Here is a 19,336-nt window from a genome sequence, read left to right as displayed (position 1 = left end):
AAGGCGAACGGGAAAGGGATGTGCGTGTTATAGAAAATCTAACTAATAAAGATGGAAAAGGAATGTGCGTTTAGAACAAACAAAACTAATCCACATAAGCCGAATTCATTATGGTAAGAGCCTAAGTGTAAATTCCCAGCAGAGTCGCCATGCTGTCGTGCCTCGTTTTCTCTCGCGAAATGCGGGCTTCGACGTGTGACAACTCTTTTAAAGGAGGTATTAAAAGAGGAGAGTCGCCACCTAACAATTTTTAAGGTGCGTTAGGGCACCTATTATGCAGATAACTCTGTTTTAACTAGTCTACGTCACCAAAGATCGGGTAAGGGCTCAAGTTACCTCAAAGAGAAGGTGTTAGGCACTCCTCGAGGTCCACAATTGTGGGTCCCGACTGAACTTAAGATTATGTGGATTATGACTAGGCTAGGTGATCAAATAAACAAAGAGTTCAAAAGTCACAGAACTTTATTACAACATGATTAATACAGATCTTAGTTCGAATATAGGGATACAACTATTTAGATCTAATAACAGCATTTAAAGAGGAGGGGGTCCTAAGTTTTTTAGCCTAAAGGATCACCCCGGGCAACATAAATAATACTTCGTAACTCCCTCAAGATGGGGTGTTACTCATATTATTCAGCGGACACATACTATCATCTCCTGCTACCCGATTACTATGTTAAAGTTGTTACCTAAAAGAGTTCTAATTCAATTATAGGTCGTACCCTATGCGTGCATTACCCGTTCCATACCTATGGTCCATGAGGTATTGGACCTCTATTTAGGGTGGTTCTAGACTTAAGCTTAGGCTGCTCAAAAATGATAAAACTAGGCGACATACAAAACACATTGGACTTCAAATATAGGCAGTCAAGACTCAGGTTTACCTTCACACTTAAGCAACAAATGCACGGAAACACATATGCCGATCAGAAATCTGCAGAATCCTATAGACATGCTTTCTAGGCGATCAGAGTATGCAAGTGATTTCAGATACAGGATATAGCTTATAGACAGAATCATGCGAGTATCATAAGCTAATTGTTGAGAGTTTTAAGTTACCAATCCTATAGGTACAATGCCTAAGTGATCTACGCAGTTGGGTACAACAGAATCTGCTAGGGAAAGAGTCCCAGAATTATTCATACGACGTGCATGAAGCAGTGTTTGAAGGGTCTAGCATTAACCAATTATAGCGAGCAATTATTTCCTATAGGCAGGATCTCTAACGCATAGTAAATTAGATCTTGCTCTATTTATGCTTAGTCCTATGAACAAGATATCTAGTGAACTATGTGATACAATAGCAAATGAAATGATCAAAATCCCGTAGGCATGATTTCTAGTGAGTAACTGAATTGAATTGAAGGAAAGTTCATTTTTGTTCCTATAGGAAGGTTCCTAATATATTTGAAAGTAATCTTGCAAGTTGAAGGGGTGCCTGCTCCCTATAAGCATGCTATCTATAAACACGTAGCAGTAGACATAGCATTTGGACTCATGATTAATAGTAAACAAGTAATGTGTGTGTGTGTGTGCTCCCCTAATTTCATGATCCCTACGATGCTCATGTAATCGAACAAATAGCAAACATATTACCAAATCCTATAGGCATGTTATCTACCCATTGCATGAAAATATTAAAATCTACCCCATTCCCTTTTACTAACAACCCCAATCGTTTATACAACGATTATTACAGGCCCAACAATGAGTAAAAGTAACAATGTTACATAACAGTAACAATAGGCCCACAGCACGCCCAAATAAAATAACTAAATACCCAGCTTTACTGGGCCTTCAATATCTCTCACATAGCATACCTAGGCCTTCAACAAAGAACCATATTCAATACACGACTCAGGACCCATAGATGAGTCCATACCAATTCAATGAGCCACAGCACAAGTGTTGCAACACTTGGAACAACCAATATAGATATACAGTACATGACAAGAAGTAAAGTACTAGGGGCAGTTTTGGAGGTTGAAAGAATGACTAGGACCAAGCCCTAGTGTGTCAGAGTTCACAAGGGCCTCAATGGACCCCGAGCAGTGCTCACACTAGGGAGGTCAGTAGTAAGAGCCTTGGCTTTCAGCTGGCTAAGAATGAGAGGTTAAAGATAGCATAGATAACAAATGAGGGAGAGTGGATAATGGTTGAGGGACAGGAATTGAGGGAATATATTTATAACTTAAAGTAGACATAGCAAGGATGAGAACACAAAGAAACTAATCAAACAGGTCACAAAAATTAAACGTAGATTCAGCAGGGAATTAGAAGCAGGTTCAATACTTAGTAAAATAACACATAGACGACCACATATTGAAAGAGTTAGGGGAAAAACAAGTTTGCAAGATTGACAAAGATTATCGTGCACAAGTGCATAATACTAACAAATTGAAACCTAAAAAGTCCAAATCATGCTAAGTATACATCCTAGTATCATAAGACAGACATGTTAACTCTCATCAGGGAATAAGACAACATTCAGACATGATAGGGGAACACACATTGTGACAAGTCAAGTAATCACTGAAGGAACAAGGAATTAAGTGAGCCAAAGACATGCTGGGGGACATATTAGCAAGGAAGCAAGGTCATAGTTGATAGAAAGAAAGAATCTTAATACAGATTAGAACACGTTACATATGCAAGATAATTATTGCAGAGGTTCAGAACAGAGTGAAAATAACCTCATGTCAAATGGCAAACGTAGGCATTCAAGTATTGACCAGTAGACCAATTAACTAGGGAAGGTCCAAGTTATGCTAGGGATTCATCTTTAAATAATTCAAACATGGTAGGTAAAACAAGTTGAGATAACAGTTCTATAATTTAAAGCCATCATTAAAGGGGTATGAGATCAAGTGAGCATGCTGAGTGACACAATAGCAGAAAAACAAGTCGTAGTTAACAGTGAAGGTCTTAACACAGGTTATTACAGATGTGAGGCATTCATTACAAATATTCAGGACAAAGCAGGTACGCATATTCATGAACATTCAGACCCCAACACACTAGCTAAACGAGCTTAGGAGGGTTCAGATTATCCAAGTTAGACATAGACAATATTAGAACTAGCAGCATTAGGAGGAGTTAAATGATAGAGAGATTTAAAATGAGTGTAAAGCTAACAGAGTTGTGCATAAAAGTAGCACAGAAACTCATTAAGCCATAGATTTGAAAAGCGAGAGCACATGCTAATCAGAGACTAATAAAAAATAAAATTGCAAAAGATTTAGTGACTTACCAGTTAAACGGACAACAACAAAGAACAAAAATTCCACAAGAACCCAGAATCTCAATGCGTCAAAATTCCCAACAGCTTCAAAAGAACTCCGGGCAATGCTCGCAACAAGGAAAAGTTCGAATAACAGAATCTCAGTGGCATTGGCTTTCAGCCGGCCAAAATGAAGTACAGAGCAAGAGAATGAGGGAATCACATAACAAAGCTCCAATTTTTTAGTGAATGTATATCGATTCCCTCCTCCTTCAAAGAAGGATGGGGAGGGGTTTATATAGTGACAGAAATCGAACCAGTAAACAATGAAAACTGTAAAATCAAACATAAATAAGGAAGTATTAACATACAGAATCAATAAAAATCAGATTAGGAAAAAAATAAGTAATCTCTAATTGACAGAAGTCAAAGATTGGCCACAAATCTTAGCTAATCGGACCCATATAGCCATGGTCATGATGTATATGGACTAAATACTGTCCAGATTCAAGCGATTGAAGTCGAATGGCCTGATTCTGAGAGATAGTACTTGCCATGTTTAGGCAAGTACTAGGTGATACCATAGTTTTGTAGAAAGTAACGAGATAACACACAAAAGGTAAGGAAGTCATGGAGAGAATCTATGGTTGAGATGGATTTGGAGAGATTTGAGGGGGCGGCTAGGGTTTCTGCAGAGAGAGGAGAAGGTTCGAGAGGATTTTGTTTTGGGGGGGGGGGGGGCTAAATAAGGGTTAGGGTTTGGGTGAGGTTAATTTAAAAGGAGATGATGAATGAGGTTCAATATCAACGGCCAGGATTAAAAAATGTGAACGGGGCGGGTCGATTAACGGGTACCAACCAAGTTTTGGGTTAAGGGGTTGTTTGGCTTTGGGATGGGTATTTGAGTATTTGGGCCATTCATTTGGTCCGAAATTGGTATAAAAGTAATTAATAAATAACAAAAAATATTATTTGTACACTAAAATGATTGAAAATAATAACTGAACATTAAAAAAAAAAAGAAGCTATTTTGGCACAAATATGTAATTACACATGAATATAGGCTATTATTGCAAATAATTGTGAAATTAGCCTAAAATGCAAATGCAATTATAGAAAAAATAAAGTAAAATATTATAAAATATACATGTTGGTGTAAATAATAAGTTTGGATGATTAAGTCATCACAAAATAATTTAAAAGATAATTATTAGATATTTATATAATAAAAATGTAGAAAGAAATTGATTTAGAGCTTTAAAAATTATGAAAAATTATAGAAAATGCTTGTATAGGTTTATAAACTAAATGATGATGCAAATATGCCATTTTTAGAAAATACGAGGGAAAAATTGGGTACCAACAGCTACCCCTCTTTACCCGAGAATGATGAAAGAATTATCGGGTAAAGAAATGATGACCGATTTTGACCGAATGGGATGATTTGAAAAAATGGAGACCGAACTCTAGTTTCTGAGTTGCCTACATATCCCTGGTGTTACGGGAATCAGGCAATGTGTAGTTCTGGATCCAACAGTGAACTGAACCGATGGAATTGTTATAGGAATAGCCTTATGCTTCGTAAAGGCTCTTTTAGATAGGACGAAATCGTGAACGGATGTATTTTAGAATGGGTATCTGAACAGTTATCAAGTAAAAGTGGGTAACTAATGGTGGTTGGTTGCGTTTGAAATAATTGCAAGATGTGAACGTTGAACGGAAACCAGAGCGAAGATTGCTCCCGTTAGGAGAACGGTTACTTCATGGATTACCTGCAAAACTTAAAACACGATGCACGCAAATATATATAGATTATTGCGAGAATTTAAACATGATGCAAATTCCCTTTGGACCATGAAAGTTATCTTTGGACGGTGAGGATGATATCCTTAGATCATGACGTCCTGGGCCATGTGATAATGGATTCGCAGGCCATTAAATGATGTCCACGGGCTATGACAATGGTGCCTCTGAACCATGACACCTTTGAATAATAATGACGTGCAATACTGAGAGATCCTCAGGCCATGGAATGGTGTCTTCCGTCTATGAGGATGATGCCTTCGGAATATGACGCCTTTGGACAAAATGGCGATATTTCAGCCTATGAAGTGCAAAGATGTGACGCTTGGTCACATGCGAAGATGAGACAATACAAGGCTTAGTCTTGTGTAAGATGAGGGCAGTGCTTAGCACTGGGTGAATAGAGGATAGTGCTAGGTCTTATATGGCATAGTGGAGATAGTATTTAATCTTGAGGAAAAGGCAGTGCTTAGCCGTATGCAAGAGGGGGGGGGGCAGGGCTTAGCCTCATGCAAAATAGGAGACAGTGCTTAGTCTCATGCAAAGAAGGGGAAGCAGTGCTTAGCTTCATACAAAATAGGAGACAATGCTTAGTCTCATGCAAAGAAGGCAGTGCTTAGCCTTGTGCAGTTAAGGAGGCAATGCTTAGAATTATGCAGTTAAGGAGGCGATGCTTAGCCTCGTGCAAATAGGAGACAATGCTTAGTCTCATGCAAGGAAAGGCAGTGCTTAGGCTTACGCAATTAGGGAGGCAGAGCTTAGCCTCATGCAAAATAGGAGATAATGCTTAGTCTTGATGTAAGGAAAGGCAGTGCTTAGCCTTATGCAGTTAAGGAGGCAGGGTTTAGCCTCATACAAAATAGGAGACAATGCTTAGTCTCATGCAAAGAAGGCAGTGCTTAGCCTTATGCAATTAAGGAGGCAATGCTTAGCCTTATACAGTTAAGGAGGCGATGCTTAGCCTCGTGCAAATAGGAGACAATGCTTAGTCTCATGAAAAGAAAGGAGACGATGCTTAGTCTCATGCAAGGAAAGGTAGTGCTTAGCCTCATGCAATTAGGGAGGCAGGGCTTAGACTTATGCAAAGAAAACGATGAGTGATAGTAGAGTGTTTCTTAAATGGAGATACTTGGGATAGATAATCTGCTATCTTGAAAGTAGTGACTTGACGTGTCTGCAGATATTATTGTCTTACTATGCCTGCATCCAAAAAAAAATTGTGAGTTTTGTAGGGGAAGGTTGGTTCGTGCTTTTGTCTTTTGCTTTGCTTGTGCTCCTGTCTTGAGATCCTGCTTGAGTCACCCTGGGTAACATCTGGCTATTTATAGAAATAAAGTTTTTCGAAAGAAATACTAGCGTTTGATGAATGTAGTTATTTAAAATATAGTAGTATGCAACATCGACTAAGTTAGATGAACCAATGACTGTGACATATTTTAGAGACATTGCGGCTTCCTTGCTCTCCTCAAAATTCTGCCCCAATTTTTTAACATGGCAAAAATGAAGATTTTATTGAGATGTGACCGAACCCACATGGCTGCCTACGTATCCCCTCTTAAATGGGAATCACGTCAAGCGTAGATCAGTCACATTAGATGGTGAAATTTAAACAATCTAAACATAGTATTTCTTGACTGCGTCTGAGTTGATAGGTTTTGGCCAAACTTCTCCGTCCATCTCTGCGAGTATGAGCGCTCCTCCTATTAGTACTCTGTGAACCATGTAGGGACCTTTCCAATTGGGTGAAAATTTCCCTTTGGCTTCATCTTGATGTAGGAAGATCCGCTTTAGCACCAACTTCCTTGATGTGAATTGTCTGGGCCTGACACTTTTGTTGAAAGCTCTGGACATTCTGTTCTGGTAAAGTTGACCGTGACATACTGCGTTCATTCTTTTTCTGCCAATGAGAGCCAGTTGCTCATAACGACTTCTTATCCATTCTGCATCACTGAGTTCAGCCTCTTGTATGATTCTCAAAGAAGGAATTTCTACTTCGGCGAGAATGACGACTTCAGTGCCATAGACCAGCAAGTAAGGAGTTTCCCCAGTTGATGTGTGAACTGTGGTACGATATCCAAGTAGGGCAAATAGTAACTTCTCATGCCATTTTTTGTGATTATCTACCATCTTCCTTAATATCCTCTTGATGTTCTTATTGGCAGCTTCCACAACTCCATTCATTTGTGGCCTGTATGTTGTGGAATTCTTATGCTTGATCCTAAAGGTTTCACACATCGATTTCATCAAATCACTGTTAAGGTTGGCGGCATTGTCGGTGATGATTGATTTTGGTGCCCCGAATCAATAGACAATACGATCCCTAACGAAATCTACGACGACCTTTTTAGTTACAGCCTTGTAAGATGCGGCTTCATTCCATTTTGTGAAATAATCTATGGCCACTAGAATGAACCTATGCCTATTTGAATCGGCGGGTTCGATTGGACCGATGACATCTATCCCCCAAGCGGAGAAAGGCCAGGGTGCACTTGTTGCATTGAGTTCATTGGGTGGCACTCGTATCATATCCGTATGTACTTGGCATTGATGACACTTTTGGACATACCTGATGCACTCTGTTACCATAGTCATCCAGAAATATCCTGCTCTTAATATCTTCTTGGCTAAAACAAAACCATTCATGTGTGGTCCGCAAGTTCCAGCATGTATCTCTTCTAGCAATTTGGATGCTTCCTCGGCATTGACACATCGTAATAATCCTAGATCTGGAGTCCTTTTGTACAGAATTCCTCCACTTTGGAAGAAATGGTTGGACAATCTTCGGAGTGTGCGTTTCTGAGTATGATTTGCGTGCTCCAGGTATTCTCCTTTTGCCAAGTATTCTTTGATATCACGGAACCACGAATTCCCATCAGTTTCTTCTTCAACATGAGCACAATAAGCTGGCTGATTATGGATCCCTACTGGAATAGGATCAATGAAATTCTTGTCTGGGTGTTGTATCATGGAAGATAGAGTGGTCAACGCATCTGCGAACTCATTATGGATTCTCGGAACATGTTTAAGCTCTATTTTTGTGAACTTCTTCATCAACTCTTGTACGTAGTACAAATATGGCAATATTTTGGTATTCTTTGTAGCCCATTCTCCTAAAACCTGATGTACCAAAAGGTCTGAATCTCTAATTACCAGCAATTCCTGAACGTTCATGTCAATGGCCAACTTGAGCCCCAAGATGCAAGCCTCGTATTTTGCCATATTATTGGTACACGGAAATCTAAGTTTTGCGAATACCGGATAGTGTTGACCTGTCTATCATACCAAAACTGCTCCAATACCCACTCCTTTGAAGTTTGCTGCTCCATCAAAAAACATTGTCCAACTGTCATAGGTTTCGGTGATGTCTTCTTCTACGAATGATACCTCTTCATCGGGAAAATACGTTTCAGTGGTTCATATTCTCCACCCACATGATTTTCTGCCAAGTGATCTACCAATGCCTGTCCCTTGACCGCTTTTTGATTTACGTAGACGATGTCGAATTCACTCAATAGTATTTGCCATTTTGCCAGCTTCCTTGTAGGCATGGGTTTCTGGAAAATGTATTTCAGAGGATCCATCTTTGATATGAGATACATGGTATAGGCACAAAAGTAGTGCCTTAACTTTTGAGCTATCCAAGTTAGGGCACAACAGGTGTGTTCCATCAAAGAATACCGTGTCTCGTAGGGTGTGAACTTCTTACTCAGATAGTATATAGCCTATTCCTTTCTTCCCGTCTCATCGTGTTGTCCCAAGACACAACCGAAAGCCCTATCCAGTACAGATAAATAGAGTAGCAGAGGTCTCCCAAGTTCTGGTGGGACCAGAATAGGTGGTTCAGATAAATATTCCTTGATCTTGTCAAAGGCTTTCTGGCATTCTTCGGTCCAACTTATTGTAGTTTCTTTCTTTAACATTTTGAAAATCGGTTCACAGATCACAGTTGATTGTGCTATGAAATGGCTGATGTAATTGAGATGCCCCAAGAAACTCATCACATCTTTCTTGTTCTTCGACGGTGGCAAAACTTGGATAGCCTTGACCTTTGACGGGTCTAGCTCAATTCCTCGGCGGCTGACGATGAACCCTAACAACTTTCCGACAGGGACTCCGAAGGCAGGTTTTGTGGGATTTAGTTTCAGGTTGTATCTTCGAAGTCGATCGAAGAATTTCCTCAAATCTACTATATGATCTGTGCTTCTCTTAGATTTGATGATGACGTCATCCACGTACACCTCTATCTCTTTGTGTATCATGTCATGAAAAATGGTTGTCATGGCCCTCATATATGTGGCTCCAGCATTCTTTAGGCCAAACGACATCATTTTGTAGCAATACACTCCCCATGGTATAATAAAGGCTGTCTTTTCGGCATCCTCTTCATCCATCCAGATCTGATGATATCTCGCGAAGCAATCCACGAAAGATTGGAGTTCATACTTGGCAGAGTTGTCGATCAGTATGTGTATATTGGGAAACGGAAATTATCTTTGGGACTTGCTCTGTTTAAGTCCCGATAGTCGACACACACTCTGACTTTCCCGTCTTTCTTTGGAACTGGCACAATGTTAGCCAACCAGGTCGGATATTCAACCACTCTGAGAACCTTGGCTTTAATCTGCTGGGTGACCTCCTCCTTTATTTTCAGACTCATATCCGGCTTGAACTTTCTGAGCTTCTGCTTTACAGGCGGATATATAGGGTTGGTAGGTAGTTTATGAGCCACTATGGACGTGCTTAAACCGGTCATATCATCATAGGACAATGCAAAAATATCCTCATACTCTTTCAAGAACCGAACGTAATCTTTCTTCTCTGACGGCGATAGGTGAATGCTTACACGCATTTCCTTGACTGTTTCGGAGTCTCCTAAATTAACTGTTTGGGTCTCATCCAAATTGGACTTAGGCTTATTTTCAAAGTTTTCCACTTCTCTGACAATTTTCTCGGGTATTATATCCACTTCCAGATCCTCTGAATCATTATCCTTATGTTGCGTTGTCTCATTACATGTCACAGTCGTAGGTTCATCGGGATAGGTAATAATAATGCCAGGAACTCGATGGGCCCTTAATGGTGCAGTAGTCCAGTTCTTGAGAATAGCTCCCTTCTCCACGGTATGAATAATAAGGCCTTCCTCTTCCTCCTCCTCAACTATCGCACCGCAATCCATGTTTTCATCATCCAGAAACAAATTCCTTATGCCAGCTAGAACTTCAACTTCTTCGAACTCCCACATCATGTCATCTTGATGAAATGACTGGCTCAAATGTGGTACTGGTTGCTCTAGAGGGTAATAAGGACCACGCCATGATGGCGACCAATTCTGATACTCGTGCCAAGTGCATTCATACCCAATCCCAAAAGTTGTGTCGTGATGCTTTAGCTGTATCGGTTTGGTGATCCCCTGGAGATTCTTACCGAGACCCTTGCCAGGCTCATACCCTGTCCATGCCAATATGCCTTCTATCTTACTTCTCCAACATTTGTCCTTTTCAATTGTGTTGACGCGCTCGATGCGATGGTATGTTTCTTCACCCAACTTCCTTCTATTCTCGATGACCGGAACAGTTTGACTGGTGTAAATGGGATTACTTCCGTCTCCATGGATGATCACTTCCTATGGTTCCACTCAAACATCGCGACCTGATGTAGAGTAGAAGCTACGGCCCTAGCGGCATGTATCCAAGGTCTTCCTAATAATAGGCTGTAGGTGGTAGATATATCCAACACTTGAAACTCAACATCAAACCAAGTTGGGCCCATCTGTAGGCTGAGGTTGGTTTCCCCAATTGTGTCCCTTTGAGACCCATCAAATGCTTTTATATTCATACTTTTTGCTCGTATCTCGTGCAGGCCTTTACCCAATCTTTTCAGAGTAGTTAGTGGACATATGTTGAGACTCGAACCCCCGTCTATCAGGACTCTGGCAATGAACTTGTCTTCAAACTGCATTGTGATATGCAGTGCCTTGTTGTGACTTAATCCTTCTGGTGGCAGCTCATCTTCATGAAAAGTGATCTTATGGCTTTCCAACACTTGCCCTACCATGTTGGCCATCTTTCCACTAGTGATGTTGTTGGGTACATAGGCTTCATTCAACACCTTCATTAGGGCATTCCTATATTCCTCGGAGTTTTGCAGCAGTGATAAAATGGATATTTGAGTAGGGGTTTTGTTCAGATGATTAACCCCAGAATACTCTTTTGCCTGCACCTTTCTCCAAAGATCATCTGGGCCAGTCTCAATGGCAGGAGGTTTAGAGGCATTTGCTTGTTCCTCCCAAATACTTGAGTGTATAAATCCTACTAGTTCTGGTCATGCCTTACGCTGCATCTGTTTCTTCTATTTTTGCCTTTCCTTTCCTTCTTGCTTCCGCAACATAATCCCATGGTATAGCATTAGACTTATAAGACGGCGTAGGTGCTACCATCACGGTGAAGGGCATTGTTACTTCAACCTCAAACGGAGTTGGTGCAGCTACCTCAACTTCAATTGGTGCCTGAGTCTATACCATGATAGGTGTGAGAGTGACTGGAGATATTTCAGAATTATCCCCTTCTTGAATAAGTCCAATTGACCCCTCTGAATCCCATTCTTTTTTGGTCTCTATCACGTTTACTCCTCCACCCTTGTGATCTGGGAGAGGATTGTTACGGACAATGGGTGCAGCCTCCTTTGCCTGTATCACTCTGGTGTCAATTAATTTCTGAATCTTATCCTTCAAAGTACGAAACTCATCAATAGTATGACCTTTCATTGCCTGAGTGATATGCACATGTCTTGTTTGGATTAATCCACTGGGAAGAGTTTTCCATAGCAACACCGGGAATGAGAGTGATATAACCGGCAACCTTCAGTCTCTTGTACAGCTGGTCTATAGGTTCAGCAATTGGGGTGTATTGTCTGGGTGGTCTATGGTCGAAATTTGGTCTAGGTTTTTGGTAGTTTTGGCAGGCTGGTGGTAAGTGGTAGTATGCTGGCTGGGTGTTATAAGTATGGTAAGTGGCGGTAGGTTGTTGGTATCTGGGAGGTGAAGGCTGATATGTGGGTGGGAGTGTTTGGTATGTAAGAGGAGATTTTGGACCTTGGGCTATCATCACCGCACCTACTTCTTTCTTCTTGGAGGTACCTCCTAACTGTAAGGCTTTATTTGTGGCTTAGAGTGCTTCAAAATTTGTCACCATTCCGCTTTTGATCTCTTCTTCTATTCTTTCTCCCAATTTGATGATGTCAGAAAATTTATGGTTTTCAATAACCATCAGTCTTTCGTAGTATTGCGGATCCTGATCTCTGACGAAGAACTTATTCATCTGTTCTTCTTCCAGTGCTGGCCTTACTTTTGCAGCTTCCGACCTCTACCGAGTAGCATACTCGCGGAAAGTTTCCGTTGGCCTCTTCTTGAGATTCTGAATGTAGAAAATGTCCGGTGCATTTTCTGTGTTAAACTTGAACCGATCCATGAAGTCTGATGCCATGCTCACCCAATTAACCCATTTCTTTGGGTTTTGACTGATGTACCAAGACAGGGCATCTCCGGTGAGGCTTCTCATGAACAGCTTTATGCGGATTCTTTCTTCCCTACCAACTCCTACAAGCTTGTCACAATACGTTCTCAAGTGCACCTTCGGATTACCAGTTCCGTTAAACATTTCGAACTTAGGAGGTTTGTAACCCTCTGGCAGTTCTACATCTGGCTGAATACACAAATCTTCATAATTCAAACCCTCAATGCCTTTGCCCCCTTCGACACTTTGAACTCTGCCAGTAAGTTTCTTGAGTTCCTCCACCATGTTCTTGATGAGCAGGTCCTACTCGGATTTGGGTATGTATAGGGTCTGTTGTGGGGTGTGGGGTAAAGTTTCCACATATATGGGATTGCTTTGGTGGACTCCGGGAATCTCAGCGTAATGGTGGTCATTGGTTGAGTTTTGCAGGTCAGGAGTAGGCTGTGGTGCATTCTGAGGGGTGTGGTATGTGGTTGTTTGTGGGTATTGAGTTGGGTGGTGATGGTGTTGTTGAGGAGTAGGTATCGGTGGAGGGTTGTGGTTCTGAGGAGGTGTGGCGTATTGATGTGGTGCAAGAGGATTTAGCGGATTTTGTGTGTTTTGGGGAGGTACCGGGTTCTGTGCGTTTGTGTTTTGTTGGTTAAACCCGGGGACATTTAAGGTGAGGGAAAGTTTTTCCAAGTTTCGTACCTGCTCAAGTTTCCCTTGTAGCTCCAATATTTTCTATTCTAGACATAGGACCAATTCGTTCTGTGCTGGAGTATTCCGACCGTCCTTTTTGATACCGCTTAAATCGTCCATTTTTTTCCCTTTGCTTTTGCCTTTAGGATCACTTGGTGGAGGAGGAGGTGGAGGACCTCTGCATCTAGTATGATATGCAGATGATGCCAGTATGCACGAACCGACCTTTGGGGAATGGGAATAAATAAAAGAAAAGAAAAAGAAAAAGGTAACCAAGTCAGTAAGGGATATTGAAAGAATGCTTGCAATATTGAACATGTGTTGCAGAATCAGTAAATAAATCCGCGTCCTAATTTGGGGGACCTCGTTGTGCCCGAGGTAGGCCAAAACAACACATAGACTTGGAGAAAATTGATACCAATAATTGTGTCATTTCATTAATGCGAAGATGAATCAGATCCATACTAAGACGACAATAATAAGAAAATTACTAATGGCATTTGCCTTATTACATTCGAAATCTAAAACTAAGCTAAAAGCAGTAAAGAACATCATTTCCTAATCTACTTGGTCCCAGAAGAACCTTCTCCATGCTTGGCCTTCTTGGATCCATCAATCAGGTTCTCCAGGCCGCGCATGTCCAATAGTAGGTAAGCCCTTATTAGGTGCCCTGCCTCATTGCCTTCCGTATTCTGACAATTCGAGAGCCTCTTCCTCATCTTCCCCTCAAGTTTCATTAACCCTTATTCCAAATATTCCAATCTTTCTGTTGATTTAGTAGCAATTTCTTTCCATTCGCTGAAGGCTTCCATATCCACTTTGTATTGTTCCAAATGTCTAGCTTCAGACTCAAAAACCCTCTTGCGTAGCATCCTATACTTGACTTGTGCTTCTGCATCGTCGTCTATAACCCTATTTTTCAGATTGATCCCTGTCTTGACATCTCCCGCTCTATCATCTACCAACCATGATGGGTAGAAGTACACATGGCCGGCATGATACCTGTCTGGATCGATAGTATCTTTCTCCACAATGACCGTTTGATTCCACATATGCTGCGCCTCGAATTTGAACGGAATGATGTTCCCTTTAAAGTCAGCTTTGTACTGGACTATGTTAGAAACCCGAGGTATAACCTACTTTCTTCCCGCTTGCCTCATTACCCTTATAGGAGCATAAGGATAGATTCCTCTTAACCCGATCAACACTAGATTAGTGGTTTCTCTTGACCTGATGATGAACTTGCTGCTCGGGAGCCATTCGAACATCCAATGTACGTTTTCATCAGTCAAATTACTGAAGAAATGCACCCAGCTCACAGCACTTCCAGGTTGCGCAAACCTATCTGGGATAAATGTCATTCTTTTTGGATGATGGTAGGCTATGTAGTCATTCAATGGTCTTCGCAGAAGCTCTTGGCGATATTCACCTCTCTAAAAATGTTCTAATAACCAAACCTGCAGCAACCGATTACAGCCCTCAAAGTGCCCATTCTCATTCTTCCATCGATCTAGAGCGCGATACATTTCGGCTAAGATCATGGGGATGGTAGTGTAAGTTTGTCCCTCAATTCCTTCCACTAGAGTCCTAGCAACCATGGCTAAGCGAGTGTGGATCCTCCCCCCATTCATCAGAAATATCAGCAACCCCAAGAAACAGACAATGAACACAAAAACTCGTCGGTGTGTCCAACCCAAAAAAGTAGTGGCAAGTTCATCACGGTGAAGGAGATATGACTTGCTATGTCCATAACGTTCATAAAGGAATTCAAATGGTATGTATGACTCTTTCAGACAGAGTAATTCATTATTTTTCTTGAAACCCATCATTTTCAAAAAACTGCGGGTAGTGCGATTTTCTGGAACTAATAAACCCGTACTATCCCATGACAGCCTAGCGAATCCTCCTATTTCCTCTAAGAGAGGGGTCATATCTACATTACCAAAGCGAAAGACAGCTCTTTTCTCATCCCAAAACATAGTGGCGGCCTCAATCAATGCGTTATTTGGCTGAATGTCCAATAAGGAAGGTAAATTTCCGAGGACCCTTTTCACATGATTCTGGTCACTAGGTGAGAGGTTCTTCCACGAATCAAGCAGCAAAGGTGGGATGTTTTGAACCATGCCGAACCTGGGAACTTCGTGCCTCATTTTCTGCAAAACAAATAGAGTTAGCCCTTTCCCCCTCCGGGTCTGACTATTTACACATTAACGATCAACATACCGGCATGTTTTCTCCAAGTAATGTACATATTGTGATGGTATCCATTGGGATTACGGAAATCCCGACGGACTTTGGACAAGGCTTGCCTTAGAGGGTTATCACGCGGACAGCATTCTAACCCATACTAGGTTTGGACATGATGCATGTAAAGTTAATATTAGAGTGGGGTTTCTAGAAGCGTCTAGACAGGTACCCTCAAGCGGACAACTTGAGAGGGAAAGGCACGGAACCATCGACTGCACCGCTGATCGACTAGTTTTACCGCAAATAAGCCTTTCCAAATTTAAAGGGTGATTTCGGAAGAGCGCGGATACTCATCAAGTGCCGATGTGGTATTAGTTGGGCACGAGTGGAATATGATATGGAGCATGCTTTATGCAAAGATAATAACACATTGCCAAGTATGTGCATGATAAATATGTAAAAAGCGGTAAATACAGTATTAAGGTAAAACATAAAACAGAGACAGAGGAAGAAGTTAGTCCATGGAAGATATGCGAGAATGTAATAAAGCAAACAATATAGTAGTCTTTAAACAAATGAAGAGCAGTTAGGGCAAATAAGGGTGAATACGGAAAGGGATGTGCATGTCGTAACAAAGTTTAAAAAATAAAGGCGGAGAAGGGAAGGGACATACATGTTATAACAGTTTTAGACAAGTAAAGGCGAACGGGAAAGAGATGTGTGTGTTATAGCAAATCTAACAAATAAAGATGGAAAAGGAATGTGCATTTATAACAAAGAAAACTAATTCACATAATCCGTGTTCATTATGGTAAGAGCCTAAGTGTAAATCCCCAGCAGAGTCGCCATACTGTCGCGCCCTATTTTCTCTCGCGAAATGCGGGCTTCGACGTGTGACAACTCTTTTAAAGGAGGTATTAAAAGAGGAGAGTAGCCACCTAACGATTTTTAAGGTGCGTTAGGGCACCTATTATGCAGATAACTCTGTTTTAACTAGTCTACGTCACCAAAGATCGGATAAGGGCTCAAGTTACCTAAAAGAGAAGGTGTTAGGCACTCCCCGAGGTCCACAATTATGGGTCTCAGCTGAACTTAAGATTATGTGGATTATGACTAGGTTAGGTGATCAAATAAACAAAGGAGTTCAGAAGTCACAGAACTTTATTACAACATGATTAATACAGATCTTAGTGCGAATATAGGGATACAACTATTTAGATCAAATAATAACATATAAAGAGGAGGGGGTCCTAAGTTTTTTAGCCAAAAGGATCACCCCGTACAACATAAATAATATTTCGTAACTCCCTCAAGATGGGGTATTACTCATATTATTCAGCGGGAACACAGACTATCATCTCCTGCTTCCTGATTACTATGTTTAAGTTGTTACCTAAAAGCGTACTAACTCAATTATAGGTCGTATCCTATGCGTGCATTACACGTCGCATACCTATGGTCCAGGAGGTATTGGACCTCTATTTAGGGTGGTTCTAGACTTAAACTTAGGCTGCTCAAAAATGATAGAACTAGGCGACATACAAAACATATTGGACTTCAAATATAGGCAGTCAAGGCTCAAGTTTACCTCCACACATAAGCAACAAATGCACGCAAACACATATGTCGATCAGAAATCTGCAGAATCCTATAGACATGCTTTCTAGGCGATCAAAGTATGCAAGTGATTTCAGATGCATGATATAGCTTATAGACAGAATCATGCGGGTATCATAAGCTAATTGTTGAGAGTTTTAAGTTACCAATCCTATAGGTGCAATGCCTAAGTGATGTACACAGTTAAGTACAACAGAATCTGCTAGGGAAAGAGTCCCAGAATTATTCATACGACGTGCATGAAGCAGTGTTTGAAGGGTCTAGCATTAACCAATTATAGCAAGAAATTATTTCCTATAGGCAGGATCTCTAATGCATAGTACTTTAGAGCTTGCTTTATTTATGCTTAGTCCTATGAATAAGATTTCTAGTGAACGATGTGATTCAATAGCAAATGAAATGATCAAAATCCTGTAGGCATGATTTCTAGTGAGTAACTGAAGTGAATTGAAGGAAAGTTCATTTTTGTTCCTATAGGCAAGTTCCTAATATATTTGAAAGTATCATGCAAGTTGAAGGGGTGTCTGCTCCCTATAAGCATGCTGTCTATAAACACATAGTAGTAGACATAGCATTTGGACTCATGATTAATAGTAAACAAGTAATGTGTGTGTGCGCTCCCCTAATGTCATGATCCCTACGATGCTCATGTAATCGAACAAATAGCAAACATATTACCAAATCCGATAGGCATGTTATCTACTCATTGCATGCAAATATTAAAATCAACCCCATTCCCTTTTACTAACAACCTCAATCGTTTATACAAAGATTATTACAGGCCCAACAATGAGTAAAATTAACAATGGTACATAACAGTAACAATAGGCCCACATCAGGCCCAAATAAAATAACTAAATACCCAGCTTTACTGGGCCTTCAATATCTCTCACATAGCATACCCAGGCCTTCAACAAAGAGCCATATTCAATACACTACTCAGGATCCATAGAGGAGTCCATACCAATTCAATGAGCCACAGCACAAGTGTTGCACCACTTGGAACAACCAATATAGATATACAGTACATGACAGGAAGTAGAGTACTAGGGGCAGTTTTGGAGTTTAAAAGAATGACTAGGACCAAGCCCTATTGTGTCAGAGTTCACGAGGGCCTCAATGGACCCCGAGCAGTGCTCACACTAGGGAGGTCAATAGTAAGAGCCTTGGCTTTCAGCCGGCTAAGAATGAGAGGTTAAAGATAGCATAGATAACAAATGAGGGAGAGTGGACAATGGTTGAGGGACATGAATTGAGGGAATATACTTATAACTTAAAGTAGACATAGCAAGGATGAGAACACAAAGAAACTAATCCAAAAGGTCACAAAAATTAAACGTAGGTTCAGCAGGGAATTAGAAGCAGGTTCAATACTTAGTAAAATAACACATAGACGGCCACATATTGAAAGAGTTAGGGGAAAAACAAGTTTGCTTGACAAAGATTATCGTGCACAAGTGCATAATACTAACAAATTGAAACCTAAAAAGTCCAAATCATGCTAAGTATACATCCTAGTGTCATAAGACAGACATGTTAACTCTCATCAGAGAACAAGACAACATTCAAACATGATATAGGAACACACATTGTGACAAGTCAAGTAATCACTGAAGGAACAAGGAATTAAGTGAGCCAAAGACATACTGGGGGACATATTAGCAGGGAAGCAAGGTCATAGTTGATAGAAAGAAAGAATCTTAACACATATTAGAACATATTACATATGCAAGATAATCATTGCAGAGGTTCAGAACAGAGTGAAAATAACCTCATGTCAAATAGCAAATGTAGGCATTCAAGTATTGACCAGTAGACCAATTAACTAGGGAAGGTCTAAGTTATGCTAGGGATTCATCTTAAAACAGTTCAAACATGGTAGGGAAAACAAGTTGGGATAACTGTTCTATAATTTAAAGCCATCTTTAAAAGGGTATGAGATCAAGTGAGCATGATGAGTGACACAATAGCAGAGAAACAAGTCATAGTTAACAGTGAAGGTCTTAACATAGGTTATTGCAGATGTGAGGCATTCACTACAGAGATTCAGGACAAAGCAAGTAAGCATATTCATGAATATTCAGACACCAATACACTAGCTAAACGAGCTTATTAGGGTTCAGATTATCCAAGTTAGACACAGACAATCTCAGAACTAGCAGTATTAGGAGGAGTTAAATGCTAGAGAGATTTAAAAAGAGTGTAAAGCTAACAAAGTTGTGCATAAAAGTAGCCCAGAATCACATTAAGCCATAGATTTCAAAAGCGAGAGCACATGCAAATCAGAGACTCATAAAAAATGAAATTGCAATAG

At 40.6% G+C, this 19,336-nt stretch overlaps 1 protein-coding gene across 1 annotated transcript; it reads right to left on the bottom strand.

Moving 5' to 3' along the window:
* Positions 1 to 7,327: 7,327 nt before the first annotated feature.
* On the bottom strand, positions 7,328 to 8,607 carry LOC138894615 (uncharacterized). Its single transcript, XM_070179325.1, has 3 exons — positions 8,430 to 8,607; positions 8,309 to 8,343; positions 7,328 to 8,143 (listed from the first exon to the last, which is right to left on the bottom strand). Exons 1-3 carry the CDS (start codon positions 8,605 to 8,607, stop codon positions 7,328 to 7,330), a joined length of 1,029 nt encoding a protein of 342 aa, XP_070035426.1.
* Positions 8,608 to 19,336: the final 10,729 nt, after the last annotated feature.

The sequence above is a fragment of the Nicotiana tomentosiformis genome, chromosome 6 (assembly GCF_000390325.3).
Source record: "Nicotiana tomentosiformis chromosome 6, ASM39032v3, whole genome shotgun sequence".
Taxonomy (NCBI): Eukaryota; Viridiplantae; Streptophyta; class Magnoliopsida; order Solanales; family Solanaceae; genus Nicotiana; species Nicotiana tomentosiformis.
This window is presented reverse-complemented; position numbering and strand designations above follow the sequence as displayed.

Coding starts and splice junctions, on each gene's coding strand:
- LOC138894615 (XM_070179325.1), bottom strand. CDS start 8,607: ATGGATCCTCTGAAATACATTTTCCAGAAACCCATGCCTACAAGGAAG. Junction 8,344..8,429: donor AGAATATGAACCACTGAAAC/GTATTTTCCCGA, acceptor TTGATGGAGCAG/CAAACTTCAAAGGAGTGGGT. Junction 8,144..8,308: donor TGGGTATTGGAGCAGTTTTG/GTATGATAGACA, acceptor TTGGTACATCAG/GTTTTAGGAGAATGGGCTAC.